The sequence below is a fragment of the Apodemus sylvaticus genome, chromosome 9 (genome assembly GCF_947179515.1).
Source record: "Apodemus sylvaticus chromosome 9, mApoSyl1.1, whole genome shotgun sequence".
Lineage (NCBI taxonomy): Eukaryota > Metazoa > Chordata > Mammalia > Rodentia > Muridae > Apodemus > Apodemus sylvaticus.
In genome coordinates this window covers 107,441,107-107,465,519 of record NC_067480.1, presented here as the reverse complement: position 1 = coordinate 107,465,519, position 24,413 = coordinate 107,441,107, and the positions used below count along the sequence as shown (strand labels likewise).

At 40.4% G+C, this 24,413-nt stretch overlaps 1 protein-coding gene across 1 annotated transcript in view; it reads left to right on the top strand.

Moving 5' to 3' along the window:
• Tsga10 (testis specific 10) overlaps positions 1–24,413 on the top strand; it is a 101,903-nt gene that overhangs the window by 26,905 nt on the left and 50,585 nt on the right. The window contains exons 4-9 of the mRNA XM_052193036.1: positions 572–637; positions 1,691–1,858; positions 2,365–2,523; positions 10,153–10,323; positions 10,409–10,486; positions 11,426–11,577. Of these exons, the coding sequence (XP_052048996.1) occupies positions 572–637; positions 1,691–1,858; positions 2,365–2,523; positions 10,153–10,323; positions 10,409–10,486; positions 11,426–11,577 (794 nt within the window). The remainder of the gene's footprint in view (positions 1–571; positions 638–1,690; positions 1,859–2,364; positions 2,524–10,152; positions 10,324–10,408; positions 10,487–11,425; positions 11,578–24,413) is intronic.

Sequence of the window (24,413 nt, the reverse complement as noted above, 5' to 3'; positions counted from 1 at the left end):
TAATTATTAATATATTCATTGAACTTATTTGCTGTCTTTAAGCAAAGAACTTTAGTGTGTAAATAAAAAGTCACTTGTTTTGAAACATATGGTGTAGACATGTTACATATATAGCTATAGATGATAGCTGTACTGTTAAACGGGGTATATGTTCAATCATAAAGCTGATAAGGAGTCCTGTGGTTGAGTGAAGTAACGCATTAAAACAGCTCACTGGAGGAAGAGGACCGAGTGGGGCTTTGGACATACTTCACTCCAGGCTTACCTTGTTTTCCTGTTATAATCTCAGAATTATAATCACTCTCAACATTTTGATCCAGTTAATGATATGCTTTTGTACAACATAATAAATTAATATTTTATGGAAAACATTGGGTAAAGGGGCTCTTTTTTAAAGTCTGGGTTCCTTTACAGCTGAAGGTAGGCAAGCATGAGGGACAGGTTACCTTCTGCTTAAAATATTCAGTGTAAATGCTTTTATTTTTAAGTGGCTTCCTTCCTCTTTATATTCTTTCCAATTAAGCCAATTTAAGCATCTTCAGTATAAATGACAGAATTTCTAATTTTTCAGATTGAACTCATTTGCCAGCAAAATAATATAACAGTATTAGAAGATACAATTAAAAGGCTTAAATCTGTAAGTACACTTTTCATAAATACATGGTAAGCAATCATTTTTATTTAGTTAGTAAGCTACTAAAATAACTAAATATGCCCTTTGACTTGTGCCTTTGAAAACAGTAGAACATTTTGTTTTCTAAACTTACTACGCACTAGCAGAGGTTTCTGGGCACCCTCGCCTCCAGAGTGTGCTGTCTCGCCTCTCTGGCGTCGCTTCTTTCTTTAAGACAGTGACAATAACCTTTGGTGGGCTTTAGCAAAGAGCTTTTTAATTGCTACTAGCTTTAAAATGGTGGCTTCAGAATTTTTAATTTTTATATATAAGGTACATTCTTCTATACTTTAAATTTTATACCTTCATAATTAATATTTTTAAGTTATAAATTATTAATCAGTACCAGTTTATGTTGTATTAACATGAAATAAAAAGTCTTCTGTTTAAATATTTTAATTTGTTATTTAAAATACTTAAAATACCATCTGAAACATGTCAACTTTTTCTCAGTATTTATAAGACAAATATAAAACATTTTAAACATTTTTCAAAATGTCCAAGTGAGTGGGAGTTCATGGCAAGGGTCCTGAATGTATGGACTGTTCAGGATTCATTAGTATATCCATTCACTGAATGAGTATTGAATAAAACATGAGCTAACGTAAAACACTGAAACTTGATGTAATAGGAGAAATTTCCAGAGTCAGCCATTCCAAGATTTGAAATCCCTATGTATGTATGTGTGTATGTGTGTGTGTATGTATGTATGTATATAAATAATTATATATACATATATTAGATATAAAGGAAATATATAATAAACATATATAATAACATATATATTCTTCTTCAAATGATTAGCTATAGTGTTTTATTCAAATAAAGCACACCAAAATGGTGAAAATTGCTTTAAAAATGGTATATTGTTTTTAAAAAATAATGAATAACTTTTTACATGTTCTATTTTTAAAAATATTAAATTTACTGTTTTGAAGACTTCTTTGTGTTTCTGTTTTTAAAAGGATGCTCAAATTTAGCTTAAAATAATTGCTTAACTTTTTCCTCCTTGGCAAGATAATTTTAGAGACTGAAAAAGCACAAAATAAATCTCCTTCTAGACTTGATTCCTTTGTCAAGACTTTAGAAGCGGACAAAGATTATTATAAGACTGAAGCCCAGAATTTGAGAAAAATGATGAGAAACAGATCTAAGAGTCCAAGACGCCCATCGCCAACCTCCCGGGTAGGTTTGGAGGACATTTCTTAATCTTTTAGTTTGTTTGTCAAGTTCTGACTTTTATTCTTTGATTTATCTAATTTGGGACTAACTAATATGATTTTGTATGAGTTACAATATCAAAGAGGTTGGAAGACAGGCCTCTCTGATGGCTCAGTGAACAGCAAAGTTCTTTATTCCCAGTCAGAGTTGTGGTTGGGAGCTAATTAGACCAGTGTGGCAGTTTGGGATAAGGTTGTAAAGGGCAGTTTGGCTTATTCTTCATCCCTTGGTTTGGTCACTTAAGGAGAGACTGCACTGCCAGCAGCCACTCTGTCTCCTCAGTGCTGTAAGAGAAAGAATCTCAAGCCAGGAGTATCCTCTCAGCACCTGGGAGGCAGAGGCAGGGGGATCAGGAATTCAAGCTAGCCCTGGCTTCATAGTGTGTTAAGGTCAGCTTGAACTACTCGAGTCTCTGTCCCAACAGCAAAAAATAAAGCAAGAACTTGAGATATCTTAAATAATGGTTCTAGGCTGCAAACTGTGATGTAGAGCTTTTGAAGTCAACTGCAAGAGACCGTGAAGAGCTGAAGTGTATGCTGGAAAAATATGAACGCCATCTGGCAGAGATCCAGGGCAATGTCAAGGTTCTCACATCTGAGAGAGACAAGACCTTCCTTCTCTACGAGCAGGTAAGCATGGAAATGCTCAGCCTGCATAAGGAACAGCACTCACTTCTAGAGGTTTACAAGTCTTGTGTAGGTTTTATGACACAAGTAAACATGCCAGTCAAATTCATCTAACACTTGGAATTATATTTTTTCCTAAGATATTCTTTTTTCCTTTTCTTTTATTGTGGTGCTGGGAATCAAAGCCCAGGACCTTGTGAACTCTAGGCAAGTACTCTCCCTCTGGGCTACATCCACAGCCCTGTTTTCAAGGTTCTCATCTTTTTCAATGTAATAATTTTTCATTCATTAATTAATTTATTCACTTTGCATCCCAATGGCTGCTCCCTCCCTCCTCTCCACCCAGACCCACCTTCCCACCCCTTCTCCCATTCCCCCCCCCCCTTCTCCTCAGAGAAGTTTCATCTCATCAAGTCTCATTAAGACTAAGTGCATCCTCTCCCACTGAGACCCAACAAGGCAGCCCAGATAGGGGAAAGGGATTCAAAGGCAGGCAGCAGAGTCAGGGACAGCCACCACTCCAAATTGTTAGGGGCCCACACAAAGACCAAGCTGCACATCTGCTACATATGTGTAGGTAGCTTAGGTCCAGTCCACGCATGTTCTTTGGTTGGTGGTTCAGTCTCCATGAGCCCCCATGGGCCCAGGTTAGTTGACTCTGTAGGTCTCTTGTGCTCTCCTCGATCCCTCAGACTCCTTCAATCCTTCCTCTGACTCTTCCACAAGACTCCCCAGCCTCTGCCTGATGTTTGGCTGTGGGTCTCTGTATCTTTCTACCTGCTGTTGGATGAAGCCTCTCAGATGGCAGTTGTGCTAGGCCCCTGTCTGCAAGCATACCAGCGTATCATTATTAGTGTCAGGGGTTGGCTTTCTCCCATGGGGTGGGTCTCAAGTTGGTCCAGTCATCGGTTGTCCATTCCCTCAATCTCTGCTCCATATTTATCCCTGCACATCTATCTTGCAGGCAGGGCAAGTATAGATATTGAGAAATTTGATATCTTTTTTTTTGAAACCAAGAGACCATCTGTCTTAGGGTTTTACTGCTGTAAACAGTCACCATGACCAAGGCAAATTTTAAAAGGACAATATTTAATTGGGGCTGACTTACAGGTTCAGAGGTTCAGTCCATTATCATCAATGCAAGAGCACAGCAGCATCCAGACAGGAAAGGTACAAGAGGAGCTGAGTTCTATATCTTCATCTGAAGGCTGCTAGGAGAAGACTGGCTTCCAAGCAGCTAGGATGCAGGTCTTAAAGCCCACACCCACAGTGATACACCTACTCCAACAAGGCCACGCCTACTCCAACTTCCTAATAGTGCCACTCCCTAGCCCCCATAGGCTTGTTCAAACACATGAGGCTGTGGTGGCCATGCCTAGCTATAGCATAATTAAAAAGTACATTTAGTCCAACTTCCAAAGTTCTCATAAGACTATAGCAGTCTCAACAATGATAAAAGTCCAAACTTCAAAGTCTCTTCTGAGTTTCATCCAACCCCCAAATTAAGACAGGAAACCAACTGGGTAAACTCCAAACTCTGCATCTCCAAGGCTGATGTCAAAGTGGTCTTTAGATCTCCAACACCTTTTTCATGTTTGTTGACTGCATCAAAGTTCTTTCTCCTGGACTTGTTCCACTCCCTGTTAGCAGCTTTCCTTGGCAGGCATCCTGTGGCTCTGGCATCTTTAACATCTTGGGGTCTCCAAGTCAGTTTCAGCTTCACAGCCTCTTGTTTCAATGTCTGAGATCTACACATGATCTTCTGGGCCCCTCCAAGAGGCTTGGATGACATCTCTAGCTCTGCCCTCTGTAGCACTCTAGGCTCTGGTTGACTCCACTCCAGTGCTGCTGCTGTTCTTGTGATCATCCCATCGTCCTGGCATCCCCAATACACTGGAGTCTTCTGCTGCAACTAAGCTTCACCAATAACTCATAGGCTCTCTTCATGGTGCCAAGCCTCAACTTCTTTGCATTGCCCCTTCAGTACTGTGCTGTCAATTGAAACTGTGGCTGCAGCTTCACCAATGGTCTTCCATGGCCTCTCACAGTGCCAAGCCTCAGCTGCTCTTCATGACCCTTCCATGCCTTCAAAACACCTGGATGATTCTTAACACATTACTGAGTACAGCTGCAGCATGAGGTACAGCCATGACTATCTCTTGAACACAGCTTCTTTGTGCTCTCAGAAAACACTTCCCAGAAAATTTCACCTTGGTGATGCTGTTCTATTCTTAATACTACTGCTTTCTTAGTTTCAGCTAACCAGCATCAACTGTCCCAGTAGTCCCTTCTATTCTTGACTCTAAAGTCTGAGCCATGTAGCCAAAGCTGCTATGTTCTTCTGCTTGCTGGGCCTGGAACATTCCCCTCACCCCCAATCTGTTACCAGCTTTCTGTTTGCCAACTCTCTCACTGCCTACCTGGAACTTGCTCTGCAGACTGACCTTTAATCAGAGATCTGCATGGCTTTGTCTCATGAATGCTGAGGTTAAAGGTCTCTACTACCATGCCTGGATTTAAGCTTTTTTCTACTTGGAACTTGCTCTGTCCCAGGCTGGCCTTAAACTCAGAGATCTGCTTGGCTTTGTCTCCTGGGATTCAAGGTGTGCACCACCATGCCTGGGCCTGAGCTGTTCATGGCCACTGCTCCTCAAGATCTGGATCAAAAGCCTTGATATCTGGATCATAGGTGTGCCCTCCATTTCTGGATTGTAGTTTATTCCAGATTAAAAGTCAAATCTATTCCTTGTTCAGCTGCAAACACACACAGTAAGTTTAGCTAGGTGGGGTCCTGCCCTGAGATCACCAGTCCCTTAATCTCTTTATCTCTCTGAACATAGCATTCAGCCCCATTTCATTTCCCAGTGCCCCTTTATCATTACTTGAACCATACATTTTGTATTTTTCCTTTCTAAGCTTGCTATGCTTGTTCAAAATGCTTTTCATGAGACTTAACTGGAGAACAATCCTTATTGGGCTCTTTTGAGACTTCCTTTGTCAATGCAATTAATATAAATCTCTTTATGTTAGCCTCAGGTAGACTTTTCAGACAAGGGCAAAAGCAGCCATATTTTTCACCAAAATACTGCAAAAACAGTTTCTATGCTATATACTGAAATTCTTCTCCACTGAAACCTCTTGGGCTAGATGTGTACCATTCAAATCACTCTTAGCCATAAAGTCTTCCATATTCTGAATAGGATAGCCTATTAAGCTCCACCTAAAGGATTCCACTGCTTTGTAAATCCAATGTCCTAAAATCCACATTCTTCCAAAACAAACAAACAAACAAACAAACAAACAAACAAAAATATGGACAGACCTGTCACAGCAATACCCCAGTCCCTGGAACCAACTTCTGTCTTAGTTAGGGTTTTACTGCTGTGAACAGACACCATGACTAAGACAACTCTTGTAAGGACAACATTTAATTGGGGCTGGATTACAGGTTCAGAGGGTCAGTCCATTATCTATCAGGGCAGGCATGGTGCAGGAGGAGTTGAGAGTTCTACATCTTCATCTGAAGGCTGCTAACGGAATATTGACTTCCAAGTAGTTAGGAGGGTATTAAAACCCACACCCACAGTGACACACCTAATCTAACAAGGTCACACTTACTCCAACCAGGCCACACCCCCTAATTGTGCCACTCCCTGGGCCAAGCATAAACAAACCATCACTCTAGCTGGATAGATAAAGTTCAAAAGTGAGAATCAGGAAGCAAAGTGGAATATAAAATCATCTGTAGATGTGCAGCAGACCTGAGGCCTCAGGATTGTTGAGCAAATGTTCAGAGACCATGTTGGGCTATGAGTAAGGACTGGTGGAACTTCCTGTCAGGGTCGATGTACCCAAGACATAGAAATAGCCTATATAGAGATATAGCAAAAATAGAGAAAGAAAGATAAGCACTGTGGAGTGGTCATTAGACAGAATTCCACCTGAGGTGTGTTGTAGTCAAATTTGTATCTCAAAGTGGGTAAGTTTAATATACTAAATCTATTTCTTAACTACACACACATATACACATATACATATATATCACATATACATACTATATATACATATGCACATATACATATATATACACACATACATATTTATTTATGCTTGCACTCATGTGTGAACTCTTTTTTATTCGATATATTTTTTATTTACATTTTAAAGGATTTCCCCATTTCTGGCTTCCCACTCCCCGAAAGTCCCATAAGCCCTCTTCCCTCCTCCTATTCCCCTATCCACTCCTTCCCACTTCCCTGTTCTGATATTGCCCTATACTGCTACACTGAGTCTTTCCATAACCAGGGGCCACTCCTCCGTTCTTCTTGGACAACATTTGATGTGTGGATTATGTTTTGGGTATTCCAATTTTCTAGGCTAATATCCACTTAATAGTGAGTGCATACCGTGATTGATCTTTTGAGACTGGGTTGCCTCACTTAGTATGATGTTCTCCAGCTCCATCCATTTGTCTAAGAATTTCATGAATTCGTTGTTTCTAATGGCCGAATAGTATTCCATTGTGTAAATATACCACATTTTTTGTATCCATTCCTCTCGTTGAGGGATACCTGGGTTCTTTCCAGCTTCTGGCTATTATAAATAGGGCTGCTATAAACATAGTGAAGCACGTATTCTTATTACATGGCTGGGGAATCCTCTGGGTATATGCCCAGGAGTGGTATAGCAGGATCCTCCAGAAGTGATGTGCCCAGTTTTCTGAGGAACCGCCAGACTGATTTCCAGAGTAGTTGTACCAATTTGCAACCCCACCAGCAGTGGAGGAGTGTTCTCTTTCTCCACATCCTCGCCAACACCTGCTGTCTCCTGAATTTTTAATCTTAGCCATTCTGACTGGTGTAAGGTGAAATCTCAGGGTTTTGATTTGCATTTCCCTAATGACTAATAATGTTGAGCATTTTTAAAGATGCTTCTCAGCCATCCAAAGTTCTTCGGGTGAAAATTCTTTGTTTAGCTCTGCACCCCATTTTTTAATAGGGTTATTTGGTTTTCTGGGGTCTAACTTCTTGAGTTCTTTGTATATATTGGATATTAGCCCTCTGTCGGATGTAGGGTTGGTGAAGATCTTTTTCCAATTTGTTGGTTGCCGATTTGTCCTTTTGATGGTGTCCTTTGCCTTACAGAAACTTTTTAATTTTATGAGGTCCCATTTGTCAATTCTTGATCTTAGAGCATAAGCTATTGGTGTTCTGTTCAGGAACTTTCTCCCTGTACCGATGTCCTCAAGGGTCTTCCCCAGTTTCTTTTCTATTAGCTTCAGAGTGTCTGGCTTTATGTGGAGGTCCTTGATCCATTTGGAGTTGAGCTTAGTACAAGGAGATAAGGATGGATCAATTCGCATTCTTCTGCATGCTGACCTCCAGTTGAACCAGCACCATTTGTTGAAAAGGCTATCTTTTTTCCACTGGATGTTTTCAGCCCCATTATTGAGGATCAAGTTGCCATAAGTGTGTGGGTTCATTTCTGGATCTTCAATTCTATTCCATTGACCCACCTGCCTGTCACTGTACCAATACCATGCAGTTTTTAACACTATTGCTCTGTAGTATTGCTTGAGGTCAGGGATACTGAGTCCCCCAGAATTTCTTTTGTTGTTGAGAATAGTTTTAGCTATCCTGGGTTTTTTGTTATTCCAGATAAATTTGAGAATTGCTCTTTCTAACTCTATGAAGAACTGAGTTGGGATTTTGATGGGTATTGCATTGAATCTGCATATTGCTTTTGGCAAAATGGCCATTTTAACTATATTAATCCTGCCAATCCATGAGCATGGGCGATTTTTCCATTTTCTGAGGTCTTCTTCCATTTCCTTCTTCAGAGACTTGAAGTTCTTGTCATACAGATCTTTCACTTGTTTGTTCAGAGTCATACCAAGGTACTTTATATTGTTTGTGGCTATTGTGAAGGGTGTCATTTCCCTAATTTCTTTCTCAGCCTTCTTATCCTTTGAGCATAGGAAGGCTACTGATTTGCTTGAGTTGATTTTATAACCTGCCACTTTGCTGAAGTTGTTTATCAGCTGTAGGAGTTCTCTGGTGGAGTTTTTTGGGTCACTTAGGTAGACTATCATATCATCTGCAAATAGTGATAGTTTGACTTCTTCCTTTCCAATTTGTATCCCTTTGACCTCCTTATGTTGTCTAATTGCCCTAGCTAGTACCTCACGTACAATATTGAAAAGATAAGGAGAGAGGGGGCAGCCTTGTCTAGTCCCTGATTTTAGTGGGATCGCTTCACGTTCCTCTCCATTTAGTTTGATGATGGCTACCGGTATATTGCTGTATATTGCTTTTACTATGTTTAGGTATGGGTTTTGAATTCCTATTCTTTCCAAGACTTTAAGCATGAAAGGATGCTGAATTTTGTCAAATGCTTTTTCAGCATCCAATGAAATGACCATGTGGTTTTTTTCTTTGAGCTTGTTTATATAGTGAATAGCATTGATGGATTTCCGTATATTGAACCATCCCTGCATCCCTGGGATAAAGCCTACTTGATCATGGTGGATGATCATTTTGATGTGTTCTTGGATTCGGTTGGCAAGAGTTTTATTGAGTATTTTTGCATCGATGTTCATAAGGGAAATTGGTCTGAAGTTCTCTTTCTTTGTTGTATCTTTGTGTGGTTTTGGTATCAGTGTAATTGTGGCTTCGTAGAACGAGTTGGATAGTGTTTCTTCTGTTTCAATTTTGTGGAATATTTTGAAGAGTATTGGTGTTAGGTCTTCTTTGAAGGTCTGATAGAATTCTGCACAAAAACCATCTGGTCCTGTGCTTTTTTTTTTTGGTTGGAAGACTTTCTATGACCCCTTCTATTTCTTTAGGGATTATGGGACTGTTTAGATGATCTATTTAGTCCTGATTTAATTTTGGTATTTGGTGTCTGTCTAGGAAATTGTCCATTTCCTCCAGATTCTCCAGTTGTGTTGAGTACTATAAAAGCCTGTACCTACAGGCTTTTGTAGTAGGATCTGATGATTTTTTTAATTTCCTCAATTTCTGTTGTTATATCCACCTTTTCATTTCTAATTTTGTTAATTTGGATACTGTCTCTGCCCTTTGGTCAGTCTGGCTAAGGGTTTATCTATCTTGTTGATTTTTTTTCAAAGAACCAGCTCCTGGATTTGTTGATTCTTTGTATGGTTCTCTTTGTTTCCACTTGATTGATTTCAGCCCTGAGTTTGATATTTCCTGTCTTCTTCTCCTGGGTGAATTAGCTTCTTTTTGTTCCAGAGCTTTCAGGTGTGTCATTAAGCTGCTAGTGTATGCTCTCTCCCGTTTCTTTTTGGAGGCACTCAGGGCTATGAGTTTTCCTCTTAGCACTGCTTTCATTGGGTCCCAAAGATTTGGGTATGTTGTGCCTTTTTGCATTGATGTTCATAAGGGAAATTGGTCTGAAGTTCTCTTTCTTTGTTGGATCTTTGTATGGTTTTGGTATCAGCATAATTGTGGCTTCGTAGAAGGAGATGGGTAGTGTCCCTTCTGTTTCTACCATTTCCTTATTTCCTTGCTTCTTACATATTATTCTGGTTTCAGTTTTAACCAAGTGCATATACTGTGTGTGTAATTTAAGGTTTTTTTTTTCCCAAATTTCTATGTATTTCTATCATAGGCACAGGAAGAAATTGCTCGACTTCGACGAGAAATGATGAAAAGCTGTAAGTCTCCTAAATCAACTACAGCACATGCTATTCTTCGTCGGGTAGAGACGGAGAGAGATGTAGCCTTCACTGACCTACGAAGAATGACCACAGAGCGAGACAGTCTGAGGGAAAGGCTCAAGGTATGGCAGTGCTCTGTGTGTCTTCAGAGGTACAGCGTGGGGCAGTGGCACTGAGCCAGCTTTGTTGCGCTTTTGTCTTAAACAGATTGCTCAAGAGACAGCGTTCAACGAGAAGGCTCACTTGGAGCAGCGGATAGAGGAACTGGAGTGCACGGTTCACAATGTAAAGCGAACCCTTGGCCCTCCCCTGCTCTCCCTGTCTCTCTCTACTGCGATAGGAAGAGTTCCTGTCATTTCCTAAGATTGTGTTTGCAGTCCTAAACCACTTAAGGTGGTCTGTATGATGTGTTATTTCCTTAATCCTGTCACCTGTTCACACAGTCAATCTCCTCTAGAAACAAGAGTACAGCTTTTTATTTTTTGTGTGTTTGGTTACAAAGCTTTTTTTTTTTTATTGTTAGGATATAGTCTTGGGAATATTATTCTTAATTAATTGGAATTTATTTATTGGGTGTGTATATAGGGGCTCACATAGCCCAGGTTGGTTTTGAACCCATGATTCTTCTGCGTCAGCCTCCTGAGTGTTGGCATGATAGTACCTTTACACTCAGCTAAATAGTCATTTTTTTCTGATCTCCATGTTCAGTTACATATAATATTGCCAAATATGAATATACCAAACATCTGAGGTGCTCTAGATATGTATTTGCAGTGTTTCAGGTACAGAAACAGCTAAGGGTTTGAATGCACTGATATATTCATTTGAGGTATTTCCTATATGTAAAAAACAGACAAGAGAAAAAAATTATTTTCATAATCCTTCTTTATATGTAATATATTAATCTTGAACAGTGAATGAATCTTTTTGCATATTCATTATGTATATAATGAAGTTGAACCAGACTGAGAAAGGTCAACAGACATACTGAGATAGATAGGTTTTATAGAAACACAATGTCGTGACTTGTTTTTAATTCCTGTTATATAATAATTTATCTATAAAACCCTGGGCAGTGTTCAGGTCCACCCAAGTCATTGTCCTATTGTGTAGAGTCTGCTGCAAACTGCGCAAACTCTATAGAAGGAGTGTCTCTCTGCTGCTAGGACGCCCGGCTGCGGCTGCGCACTGAGGGTGCCTAACTTTGTCATTCCACTTGTGTAGCTTGATGATGAGCGCATGGAGCAGATGTCAAACATGACTTTGATGAAGGAAACCATAACCACTGTGGAAAAAGAAATGAAATCACTAGCAAGAAAGGCAATGGACACCGAGAGTGAGCTTGGCAGACAAAAAGCAGAGAATAACTCTTTGAGGTAAACACTGTGTTGCCGTTAAACAACCAACAGTTTGCTGTGATGAACTTCCCTGCTGTATAGTACATTTCATAATGAAAACGTAATTATCTGTTACCATCAGTTTATGAAAACATTTATAGGAAGCAGTTGTAGAAACCTCAGCAACATGGAATGGTGTCCCCAAATCACTTAGCCAGAGAGCACTCCTGCACTCATTCTAATCTTATACTTGCAACATGTGTCAAGTTTAATGTTTTTATACAGTTTTTATACAGCCCTCTGAAAACTGAGATACTTAACTTTGGACATTTTATTGTTCAATATACTTTTATAACTTTAAATTCTTTTCTAAGATCTGAACAAGTTAAGAAAGCTCAGTCTCAAAATCTTAAGGAAAAGATGGTTCCTAGCATAGGAGTAAATTGATTAATCCTTTCATTGCACTAGTATAACGGCAGGAGGATTGCTGCAAGAGCAGCGTGTGGGCAGGAAGATGCCTGTGAAACCAAACCACTTGAGTTTCAGTGGAGATGCATTTCTCTTTATCTGTAGATATCAAAAATGTTAGTTGATGTGATTGTGTAATATATTGTTAAATCTACAGAAAATAATTGGGCCATATTGAGTTCCCAGAGTCTGCCCTTGATCTTCAAGGATTTGTGGTGCATAGTAGGAACCACTTGGTTGGTACAGATAATTCCTCAAACCCCTGCTTTTCCTTGGAAAACTTCTTCCCTAGAACGCTGTTGTAAGCTCACATAACATGCAGGTGATACAAGAGCAAGAAAACAACCACTTAGTAAACCTTGGGAAACAGAAGTAAGGCAAGGCTAGTCACCTGTACAAAATGGAAAAGGTTAGTGTAGAACTGCTTCACAGAAATCTGCAGGGTGGCGGAGGGTTCCTGTGGGACTGAGCGCAGTTGGTGGCAGTTTATACTGGGTGTTTTCAGTTTCATCACATAGGACTTTGTGTTGTTAGAAGTTCTACAAATGTGTAACAACCTGCGTGTGCTTGTTCCTTAGGTGCAGGACCTTGCTGTGTGGCCCTGCACTTTTGCAGTACCCTGCTTCTATAGGATAGAAATGTGCACCCTGCCAACAGTTTCAGGAGATTTGTTTTATTTTTGATGTATGGTTGCCTATTTGAAAACTTTTACTGAGGTATAACTGCAGCATATACACTAAAAGATCAACATTTGATATACTAAGGTTGGAAAACTTTGACCTTTAAAGTCATCGCACAATCAAGGTTCTAGCTTATTCACTCTTATATCTCCTGCTGTGATTTCACACACTCTGTTGATTCTCAGGAGAACATTGGTATATTCCAGGAATGGCGGTATTTGAATTTTCTAAAAAGTTAAGCCAATGAAATCATATCATGTATGTTGCTTAACCAGGCTGCCTTCCCTCAGTGTGGTTATTTTGAGATCTGTTCTTCTGTGTCCATTCTGTATATACTCTATACTGTTTGATTACTGAGCTGTACGCCACGGTGTGGGTATGTGCATTGGCACTTGCACTGTGTCCAGTCTGGGGCTGTAATGAATAAAACCACTAAGTTCTTCCCTATGCAAGTCTGTGTGGGCATATGTTTTATTTCTTGGATTAATATCTAGGAATAAATGGCTAAGTTATGTGATACATTTTCCTTTCAGGAAACCATTAAAGTATTTCTCAGTGTGACGGTAGACTGTGCATTTCTCCGGTAGTGTTGAGTTTTTCAGTAGTTGCACATTCTCACTGACATTTGGTTTGCAACTCATTTTTAACATCAGCAATTATTTTGTTGTATAGTTCTATTTTTAATTTTTATTAAAAATTAGCTTTAATGTGGAATAATAAGAATTGTATGCATGTAAAGACTACAGTATAATGTTTTGATATGTATACATTGTGGAATGATACTTTGTGAGCTTGCCTGCTGTGCTCCTGTTTGTGAGGTTAGGTACTTAGTGCAGGCAGCTGGGCAGCTCCTTACTGCCCTGTGTCCCTGTCTTCTCTATTTCTGAGCTATGGTCTTCTGTACTGAGGCTCCAATCCCATTGTCTTTTATGCATTAGACTTGGTTGGTTGTGGTTATCATGAGGTTTATTACTGCATTTTCTAGTTCTGGCAGCCTTTAAAACTGGTACCAGTATCACTCACAGGGACATCAGCTGCCAACTGGAGACAGTACACTTTGGGGAATGTGTACATGAGTGGCTTTGCTGCATCAGTGGGGTAGCTGTGTCTTCCAGTGTTTGAAGCACTTTTTAAAAAATATAAAATACTATACTCATAGCTCAGCACCTTGCTCGGCCATCTTCAGACAAGCTCCTTTCCGCAGCAGATGGGAACAATCACAGAGACAGACCACAGCCAGACAGCATGCAGAGAGTGAGAGGCCTCGGGACACGCAGCCCCAAATGGGCTGTCTCTATCAAATTCCTCCTCCAGAGCTCAGGGACCTGGTGGAAGAAGAGGCAGAGGGATTGTAAGACCCAGACGGGATGGAGGACACCAAGAAAACAAGACCCCTAAATCACATGAGTTCATATGAACTCCCAGAGACTGGAGCAGCAGGCGCAGGGCCTGCATGGATCTGTACCAGGCCTCTGTGTGTAAATTACAGCTTCCAGCTTAGTGTTTTTATGGGCGCCCCTGAGTGTGTGAATGAGTGGGGCTCTGATTCTTGTGCCTTCTTCTGGCCTTTCCCCCTTCTGTTGGTCTGTCTTGTCTAACTTTGATGTGATAGTTTTTGTTTAATAATTTTTTTTTTATAATTCAATATTATCTTTAGAAGCCTGCTCTTTTCTAATGAGAGACAGAAAGGGAGTCTGAATGGAGGGAAGGTAGAAGGAACTAGGGAGAGTAGAAGGAGGGGTTTAAAAACAAGAAATAAAAAGAAACCAAAATAGATACATAACTAAAATAAAATGGTAGCTGCCCTTATAGGAGCGAAGTGGCACTGCAGTTTTGGCCTGTTGTGTAATACCATGCCTGGTTTGCTAAGAGGCTTGTGAAGTTCATGTCCAGATGTTTGTATTTTCCCAGGAAGTGCAGAGTCTCAGTCAGTGTTTCCTTAGCGTGTGTCCCCGCCACACTCCTGCAGGTGACTGTTAGCTGTCTGGAGGGCCCACAGTGCTCAGCTCCTCTCTCTCCCCCCCTCCCCAGCAGTGTTTCTCAGTGCGTGGCTGTGGCTGTGGCTCGTTTCTTCTGCTTCAGCCCGGCGGCTGCGGGTGCTGCCTCACTTTCGCTCTGTGCCAGTTCTGCTTTAAGTCCAGATTTCTGTTGGCCTCCTAGCACTAATTGTAATCTATCTGGTGAATATTTTATTTGTGTGTTATATTCCTGATTTCATTAACATGTCTATTTATGATCTCTTATTTTGAATTTTTGGTCATGTACCTTCTAGATTTCTATTTTTGGGGGGATTGTGTCAATTTTTTTTCTCATGGTTCTTGGTTTGAGTTGATGTCTGCACATTTGTGACTCAGTTTCAGTAGGGAAGCATCTTCACACAGTAGTGAGTATAGAATCCAGGTCATGCAGTGGGGAAGGCCCAGCCGTCAGTCTTCACCAGTGTGTCAGTTGTGGTTGGTGTCAGCACAGGCTATGGCCATGTGTCCTCAGCAGCTGTGGCTGTGGGCGATGTCAGCAATGCTGATGCTCTTAGAGCTCTTCCACTCATTTTCTCTTTTCTCCAAGGAGAGACGATGAATGAGGACATCTGTCTTGACACTTGTGTGGTATATGTGGGCATGCCTGGCCCCGGAGTCCAGGTCCAGAATTCTTGTGCGGGGCTGCTTTTGCTCCAAGGAGGGATGCACGGATGTTTGCTGCAGCAGAGGTAGTGATCTTTGTAGGGTTACTGGGGAACTCCGTGTGGAAGTGAGATGTGTGGAGTGACAGTGACTTAAGCTCAGGGCATCTGCTCCCTCACTCTGCCCAGCATGCACAGCACGTGGGACAGGCCCAAGGCAGTGCGGTCTGTGTCAGTGCTGCTTCTGGCATCTGAGCTGCAAGCAAACCTAGCTGCTGCCTACTCTGTGGTTTGAAGCACAGGTGGATGTTGGAGGAGTGGTCACAGCCCAAGGGCAGTAGACAATAAATGACTCCTTTGTGAGAGGAAGGCCTTAGCAGCTTCTCCCCACTCAGCTGACTGACTTGTGGGGAGTGGCGGTGGTTAGTTACCTTCATGGTGAAAGCTGCCAAAGTCTCGTGCAGAGTAGGCCACTGGTGACCAAGGCAGCAGCCTGGATGTGGCTGATACTTGTTCTTAGTGCCTACAGAGGTCCTAGATGTGCTGTTCTCATTGAGAAATGCTTTCTGAATGGTTGTGTGTGTGTGTGTGTGTGTGTGTGTGTGTGTGTGTGTGTTAGAAAGATGAAGGCTGGACTCTTTTTCTGCCAAACTCTGTCTGTTACTGTTTTTTCTTGGGTTTCGTGTTGTTGTTATTGTTGTTTTCAGAGGGGCTCTTTTGTTTTTGTTTTTGTTTTTTGTTCTGCCTCAGCCTTCTGATTTCTGGGATCACAGACCTCAGCCATCACCCTGCCATGTTGTTAAAGTAACTTTTGTTATTATTTTTGAGAATGAAACTCTAAACTGGTTATCTTAGTTTTCCTTCTTTCTATTGTTATTAAGAAAAATGACCAAAAGCAACTTGGGGAAGAAAGGTTTTATTTGGCTTACATATCCTGGGTCACAGTCCACTGAGGGAAGTCGAGGCAGGAGCTGGAGCAGAGCCCATTGGGAAATGCTGTTTCCTGACCTGTCCCCATGACTCGTTCAGTTTTCTATCTTATACACACCATAGCCACCTGCTTAGGGCAGCACTACTACAGTGGCCTGGGCCTTCCCATATCAGTTACTAATCAAGAAAATGCCATGTGATTGTCTGCAGGCCAACCTAATGGAGACATCTTTACGATTAAGATCCCCTCTGTCAAGATATGTCTAGATTTGTATTTGTGTAACCTTTGTTTTCAGAGGAGCTCTGTTTAACTTCTACCCCAACAGCATGCCAGGGGTGCGATTTCTATGCATACATGTTAACATATGTTATTTCCTGTTGTTTTTGGTGGACATTCTAAAAGGTGTGAGGCATCTCATTGGGGTGTGGATTTATATTCAACAATGAGTCGTGATACTGAGCATCATCTCTGTACCTCTCGGTTATTTGTGTGTCTTCTTTGGAGAATTGTCTTACAGGCATTGCCTCCCTCTCCGCTATTGACATTTACTCATTGTGCATAATATTAGGTTTCATAAGGCTATTTTATGAATACACACACACACATATATGCATGTATATATATATGGGCAGAGTATATGATATATATTCCTTTTTTTCTCACACAGGCCTGCTTTTTCCTTCTCTCTTTATTAGTCCCACTGCCCCTCTAGACACTTTGCTCTACTTTCATGTCCTGATTCATTCATGATTTTATTATCTGTATAAAATCTAGAGTCTACAGAAGCAATTTGACATTTGTCTTTCCGGGTCTAACAATTCATTCAATATAATGACACCCCCCCCCCCCCGCGCCCCAAATCATGTTTGTAAGTGTCTGTGTTTCTGTCTAAGCCAGATGCACAGATTGTAGTGCCTGTGAGGTCAGTGATCTTGAATGTCCATAGAGCCAGAGCTACAGGGAGTTGTGTGCACACCATGTGTGTGCTGGGAACTGAGCAAGTCCAAGAGCAGTGCTTGCTTTTGACTGTTGAGCCAGCTCCACTAACTGGTCTAACAGCAGTAGGATTCTCAGTGTTTAAGAGAGATACTTTTTAAAAAGAAAGCATCTTAAACAAGGCCAGTGACAATGGAATAAAGTTAACAGCTTATTTTTCTTTCATCATATTTAAAGTTCCATCCCTGGAATGAAGCCCCCTACTGACCTTCCTGCTGTCTGAAATACTTAGTGGTCAAAGTCCCAGCTCCTCCCTCTCCATGACGACCACCCACTGGGCCCTCCCTCCCCCTCCCCCTTGCCATGACTGCCTCCTAGGCTTGTCTGTCACCAGGAGGCGGTGGCAAGTTGTCCCCAGGTTCCTTAATGTGTGATTCTTCCATTTTGTAAGCCCTTCAAAGTAGGGAGGTTTGGTGATCCACCATGAGAGGTTAGGCTTGAGCAACAAGTGCTTTTATCTGCCGAGCTATCTCGGCATCTGCATATGTACATTTTCCTCACTGTTTCCATGCTTGGTAGCAGCTGTGCATAAACCAGTGTGTGCATATATTTGAGATCCTTCAGTTTTTTTGAAAGGGTCTTAGTTGGAAGTCTTCTGTCCAGGTTGCACATAGATGAGGGGTTTTAAAACTGTATTTGATGCTGTGGCTGATTGGCATGTGTGTCCATGTGCTGTGTATGCTGAGAGGTGGAATGCAGGCTAATGACTTAACCAGAGCTCTAATTGCCTTTACCTACAGAGTCACCTTGCTAGTTGAGTGGTTGTTTTTCATATGCAAATATCTTGGGGGTTGTGTTTTGAAGCTTGAATCACAAGATTGGAGAGTGACTCTTGAATCTCAAGTTGACTTTGAACTTATTTTAGTTGGAGGATGGTCTTGAACTCCTGATCCTACTGCTTTCAGAAACTCCCAAGGCTTGGACACGCAGGAGCCTACTATCATCATAGCTCTGAATGCCTGCTTGAAGATTTGGTTTAGTTAGTTGTGATTTGTTAATTTCACTATCTAGATGACTGTATAGTTTCATATTTTATATTCTTTTTCTTATATAGGTTACAAATGTTTTATAAAGATATTTTTTTAAAAAGAAAATATGTGGTTGTGTAGCTTTAATAATGCAAGGATAGCTAATATATATAGCAGTGTTTCACATATGCTTAAGTGTGGGAAATAACTACCCCTTTTGCTTTCTATAACATATATTTGTCAGATTTGTACCTGTGTATGTGCTTTTTGATGATGTAAATGAAACTTTTCATAACTTTTAGATTTGTTTGCTTTATTTTATGTGTCTGTTTGCCTGTGTGCATGTATGTGCCACGTGCACATCTGGTGCCTGTAGAGGTCTGCAAAAGTTAATCAAGTTTGTGAATGTAACTCCCTGTAACTGGAATTACAGATGGTTGTGGACCAGACTCCCACAGGGCAGGAACCTAGAGAAGGAGCGGATTCTGAGCCAGGGAGGGTACTGCTTCCTGGCTTCCTCCCCCTTGCTTGCCCAGCCTGCTTTCTTATAGAACCCATGACCACCCCCTCAGGGTGCTCCATCCACAGTGGATTGGGCCCTCCCACATCAATCACGAATCAAGAGAATGCTCTACAAGCTTGCCTACAGCAGGATATTGTGGAAGCATTTTCTCAACTGAAACTACTTTCTCTCAGATGACTCTAGCTTGTGTTAGGTTGACATAAAAGTAGCCAGTACACCATCTCTCCAGCCCCCTTTACAAAACTTTTATAAAAAATTAGTGTTACCTGCTTTCTGCTCCCATAATTTTTTTAACTTAATAATTTACTTGTGTGGTCTAGACCTTGGAATTTAATACCTTAAAATAAAACTTATAGGAGTGGCAAAATATAGAAAAGTCCATTTATCCTTTGCCCATTTTTACCAGTATCATATTTTACATAATGAGACTATAATATCAAAGTCAGGAAATCTACATAGGCACAAATGAGCATATAGTTCTATGTTATTTTATCATATAAATATTTCATGTCAGTCACCATATTAAAGATACAGAATTACCCCTACCAAAATTATCTCTGTGGTACTTCTCATAATTAGACCCCATTTTCTTATCTCCAAGTATCTTAGATCTGGCACTTACTAACCTATCTTATAATTTTGTCATTTCAAGAATTATATCAATATAGTCATATAGATATAGTTTTTGTGATAAGTTTAAAAGGTCGGAATAATGCCATGTAAATCCATCTAAAACTTTTTATTGGAACCACATGTGTGTTGTTTAGAAAGACTCTGGGTGGTTTCTTCCTTCTTGTGTTGTGACCTGCATAAGCTTTCAGAGCCTTGGAGAACCTGGAACACCAGAAACGAAACAGTTACTGACCTTTGGAGTTGCAACTGTGGACTTCCTGCTGTGGAATGATTTTTGGAATCCTCCCCAAAAGACCTGTAATGTGAAAAACCTTCTAGAGCATGGCTTCTGTATGGAAAAATGTATGAAGACCAGAATGTTGGAGATGGTACAAAAATCCCAGGTGATACCAGAAGTCAGCTGGTAGAGGGAAATGTGTCCTCTTGTGCTACAAAATGGGTAGGCCAAAACATTGACAAGAGTCCCAGCGTAAGTCAACGAGTAGATATACTCTGAATGTAGGTGAAGAAAGTGTTAGTGAAGACTCTGGATTATATTTTGAACATGAAAACTTCTGCTGTGAAATCAACCCGTGTGTGTGTGTGTGTGTGTGTGTGTGTGTGTGTGTGTGTGTTGAAGTCTGTATTTGTCATTCCTTCCCAAACTCGCCCTTCAGAGGCCATACAGAGAACAAGGAGTATGATTAGGAGGAAAATGGAGCAGAATGTGGCTGTGATGGCAAACCTTGGATGTCAGCCTGGGCACCTAGGAAGAGAGAGCCTCAGTTGAAGAATTGCTTTCATTAGATTGGCTTGTGAGCATGTCTGTGGGTGTTGTTGGCATTGCTGGTGGGGAAGGGAGGGACCAGCCATAGTGGGTAGTACTGTCTCAGCACAGGTTATATAGAAAAACTAGCTGGGTAGACCACAAGGGACAAGTCAAAGTCAGTATTCCTCCATGGTTTCTGCTTCAAGCTACTGATATAGTTCCTGCCCTGACTTCCCCTATGTATGTGTTGTAACCTGGAAATAAAGCTAAACAAACCCTTTCCTCCTCAGGTCACATTTGGTGATGATTTTTCACAGCAACAAAGATCAAACTAGAATTTTGGAAAACCTTGCTTCCAATGTTTTTAGAAACAAAGCAAAGGTACACACTGGAGACAAACACTATGATAAAGCCTTCAGTTTCCTCAGTTCTCTTAGAAATCATACAGGGACTGATACTGGAGAGAATCTTTAGGGATATAAGCCCTATGGGAAAGACTTCAGCCACTCAGTTTTATGAACGTACACACATTGGAATGAGACCTATATGTGAGCATTTTGGGAGAAGTTTTAGTTGTTCTATGTTTTTGTCAAAGGCATGCATGTATGTATATGGCAGAGAAACCTCATGAATGAAAAAAACAAACAAACCAATCAACCAAAACAAAACAAAAACTGAATAAACCCTCCACTACTACCAAAACCACGGGAAAACCTTTCAGTCTTCTCTCTCCTTCAGATACACAAAAGAATTCTCAGGGAAACGAAACATACGTGTATGTCTGGTGGGATATTCTTCAGACTTTCTAGTTCTGTTAAAATGTATAAAAAGATCACATTGAAGAGAAACCATGTGTGTAGGAAAGCATCAAGGACCTCTGTTATCTCTAAAAATAACAGAATTCACACCTAAACATGCTATGTAAGCCATGACAGTGGCAGCACACACAGGAATGTAAATGGAAAGGACCTGCTTCCATTCATACTTCAGGAAAGCCTCTAATAATGTTAGTTTGATTAGCAGAGATGAAATAGTACAGTGTGGAGAGACTGTTCTTGAAGATATGTAGAAGTCTTAACATATTTGTAAAAATGCATACTGGATCAAACTCTTGTGAATGCAAAAACTATCAGGTTGTGAGTTGTGGTAATTTCACTGTCTTCTTATGTCCTGTGAATATTAGAGCTATGAAGAGCCTAACACAATGCAGTTCTGTACAGTGTTCTACTATAGTGGTTCTCAACCTATGGATCATGACCTCCCATAGGGAGGTCATGAAACATACCAGATATTTACATTACAATTCATAACAATAGCAAAATTGCAATTATTAAGTAGCAACAAAATAATTTTGTGGTTAGGTGTCACCACAACACGAGGAACTGTATTAAAGGATCACAGCATTAGGAAGGTTGAGAACCACTGCTCTAAAAGATACCTGGACTTGCTGAAATGTAAAATTTGAAAAACAAAATAAAATTGCCCACCCAATTTTTAAAGTCACTGCTGAGTAATATTCAAGGGATGATTATAGCACAACTAGTTTAACTATTCTCCTGATGTGCCAATTGTTCTTTCACCTCTGAGATTATAACTTTTTCTCTTTCCATACCCTCCCATATAACCCTCCTTTTTCACTAATTTATTGCATGCATATGTGTATATTCATATATATTGCAAAGTATAACCTTTCTAGTCTTTCTACATAGTGTTACTTGTGTGTATATTTTCTGGCTGACACTGGACAGCCAATCAGTGTGCTCTTTCCTAAGGAAATACCACCTATCTGACCCCTAGTTTGCCTCAGTTACCTGTAGTTCTTTGTGTAGGTTTGAGGCCTGTGGGCTTCAAGGCCTGTCCACCTTCGCAAGTCCATGGGTGTCATATATGTTTGGGTCGCATGTGGGTGAGACTTCATGGGTTTGGCTTCTGATGTTACTAGGTGACACAGTCTCACACCCAAGCCTCTGATTTACAACTGTTTTGCCTTCTCTTCTGCAATATTCCCTGAGTCTTAGGTATGTGAGTGTAGATGTATATATTGACACAGTTCTGCATTTCTATTGCTTGTGCAGTAAGGGTACCCATCTGTTGTAAAGGGAAATCTTGATAAGGGGTGAAGTGTGGGTGCGAGAACAGATGTTTATAGATTGTCAGGGATTATACTAAATTAGTAAATTAGTGATTGTAGATTCTGCTCCAATAACCATGACTTCATTAGCACCGAGTAGTTAGCTAGGTTTCAGTACTAGGTATGGTTTCCCTCTTGCTGTCTACTGGGGATATACATGGACAATCTGCCAATAGCCACCTGTGGAAATAAAGTGCCTCTCCCTCAAATAGCAGCAATCAATGAAGTTTGGCCTTGGGCGTCACTCCCACCACCATGTTAGAAGTTTTAACTAGCTTGATCTTATGAAGGTAAGCATAGTTGTGAGTTCATGTGTTCAGCCTCATCTAATGTCCTGAAGACAGCACTCCTCTCTGCCCTCTGCTCTTCTTGCCAGCTCTTTCATGATATTCCCTAAGCATTCCAAGTCACTTAGTCTCAACCTCTGAGCAGATGGAGTCTTTGCATTAGCAATTACCTACTGCAGCAAGAAGCTTCTTAGCCGAAGGTTGAAACAGTTCAAATCTATGGATTAAACAAAAAAACTTAGAAGACGGACAACCTGACCATTTAAAGGAACAACACTAAGTCTAACACTGAGAGTTTTAATTTAATAAATCCATAATTTAATAACCCATGTCTTCTGGAGCATGTCTGTTCACACAGGAAACCTCTGTTCAAACATCTTTTTTTCATTCCTGTGATATTCTTTTATGCCTATGAGTATTTTGTGTGCATGTATGGCTATGTACCACATGTATGTCTGGTGCCCAAGGAGGTCAAAAGAGGACTTCAGCTCTCTTGAACTGGAATTAGGAATGGGTGTGAACCACTTCTGGGTGCTGGGAACTGAACTTGACTCCTCTGCAAGAGCAGCAAGGATTTCTACCTCTACAGCCCCTGTTGTTATCTTCTTAGTTAGCTCACTTTCAGGTGGGATTCCATACTATTTACATATCCTTAGTTTTGGTTAATCTATGCCTACCCTCCTTTCATTCCTTTGAAGTTCTTTACTTTTATCCACTTAAATTTGCCACAATAGATTCTGATTAGTGCTTCCTTATTCTAAGATTTCATCTCTTTAACCACCATTCATTTGAACATTGCCTTGATTCTTTGTCTTTGATTTTGATTTGGTAAATAACAGACCTTCATGTTTCCATCTTTATGTCTCTTTCTCTCTGTTTTCTACCTTCTTACCTGTGTTCTCAATAAAGGTGATTTCCTCTGATTTGTTTGCTCCATTTTGTTAGTTGTTTCTTTAGCTATCTGTTAACTTGTCCATTGAGTTTTATTGTTTTTAAAGTTTTAATGATATTAGTTTAGTTTTGTTATTATATTTTAAAATGTTGTATTTTGATTTTGTGTTCTATTTTATGACTATCTTTAAATACATCTGTTTTAAAGTTTCTGTTAATTAGTGTTGTACTCTGGAATTTGGGCGTATCTAATTTAGTTTTAACCTCTTATTAAATGTGTATTGTTTCCTAATACAATTTGTGATTTGAGATGGGGATCTTTTTCATCAGGACTGTTTCTGAGCATTGGCTTCACCTGGACTGGGAGTGTTGTCTTCAGAGAAGTTTTCCCAGTGTCACACAATTTTATGTGTCCAACTTGGAACCAACTTTGACTCTTATCTTCTTTAAAACTAAGAATTTCACAAGGAAGATTTCCCTGAGGCTTTTAACAACCACCAGGATCCGTTGTTCTGCTAGTGGCCTTATGTAGGCTATTTTAGTCTATTCTTTGTGATGAAGATATCTTGTGGCACCCTTTTCTTTTGTAGGCCACCTAGTCAGACAAACCTAACTATAACTAGTATAAGTGTCATGGCTTTGATTATGTACAGGTAGACCTCCCATACAATTTACTGTACATTTTGTCATATATGTAAATTGTCAGGCAGATGGCACATGCCTTTAATTCCAGCACTTAGGCAGAGGCAGTTGAATCTCTGAATTTAAGGTTAGCCTACGCTACAGAGTAGGTTTCTAGACAGCTCAGACTATGTGAAAAAATACTCTCATAAAACCCAATCAACTAACCAAACAAATAAATAAAGTGGCTTCATGTTATCTTTAAAATGCCTGAGTGTGATTTTGGTGAATGGACTTCCATATATCAAGAAATGGATGTCCCTTTACTAATACACTTGGGGACTATGGACTTTCTGAGGGTCTAGACTAGACAATGCC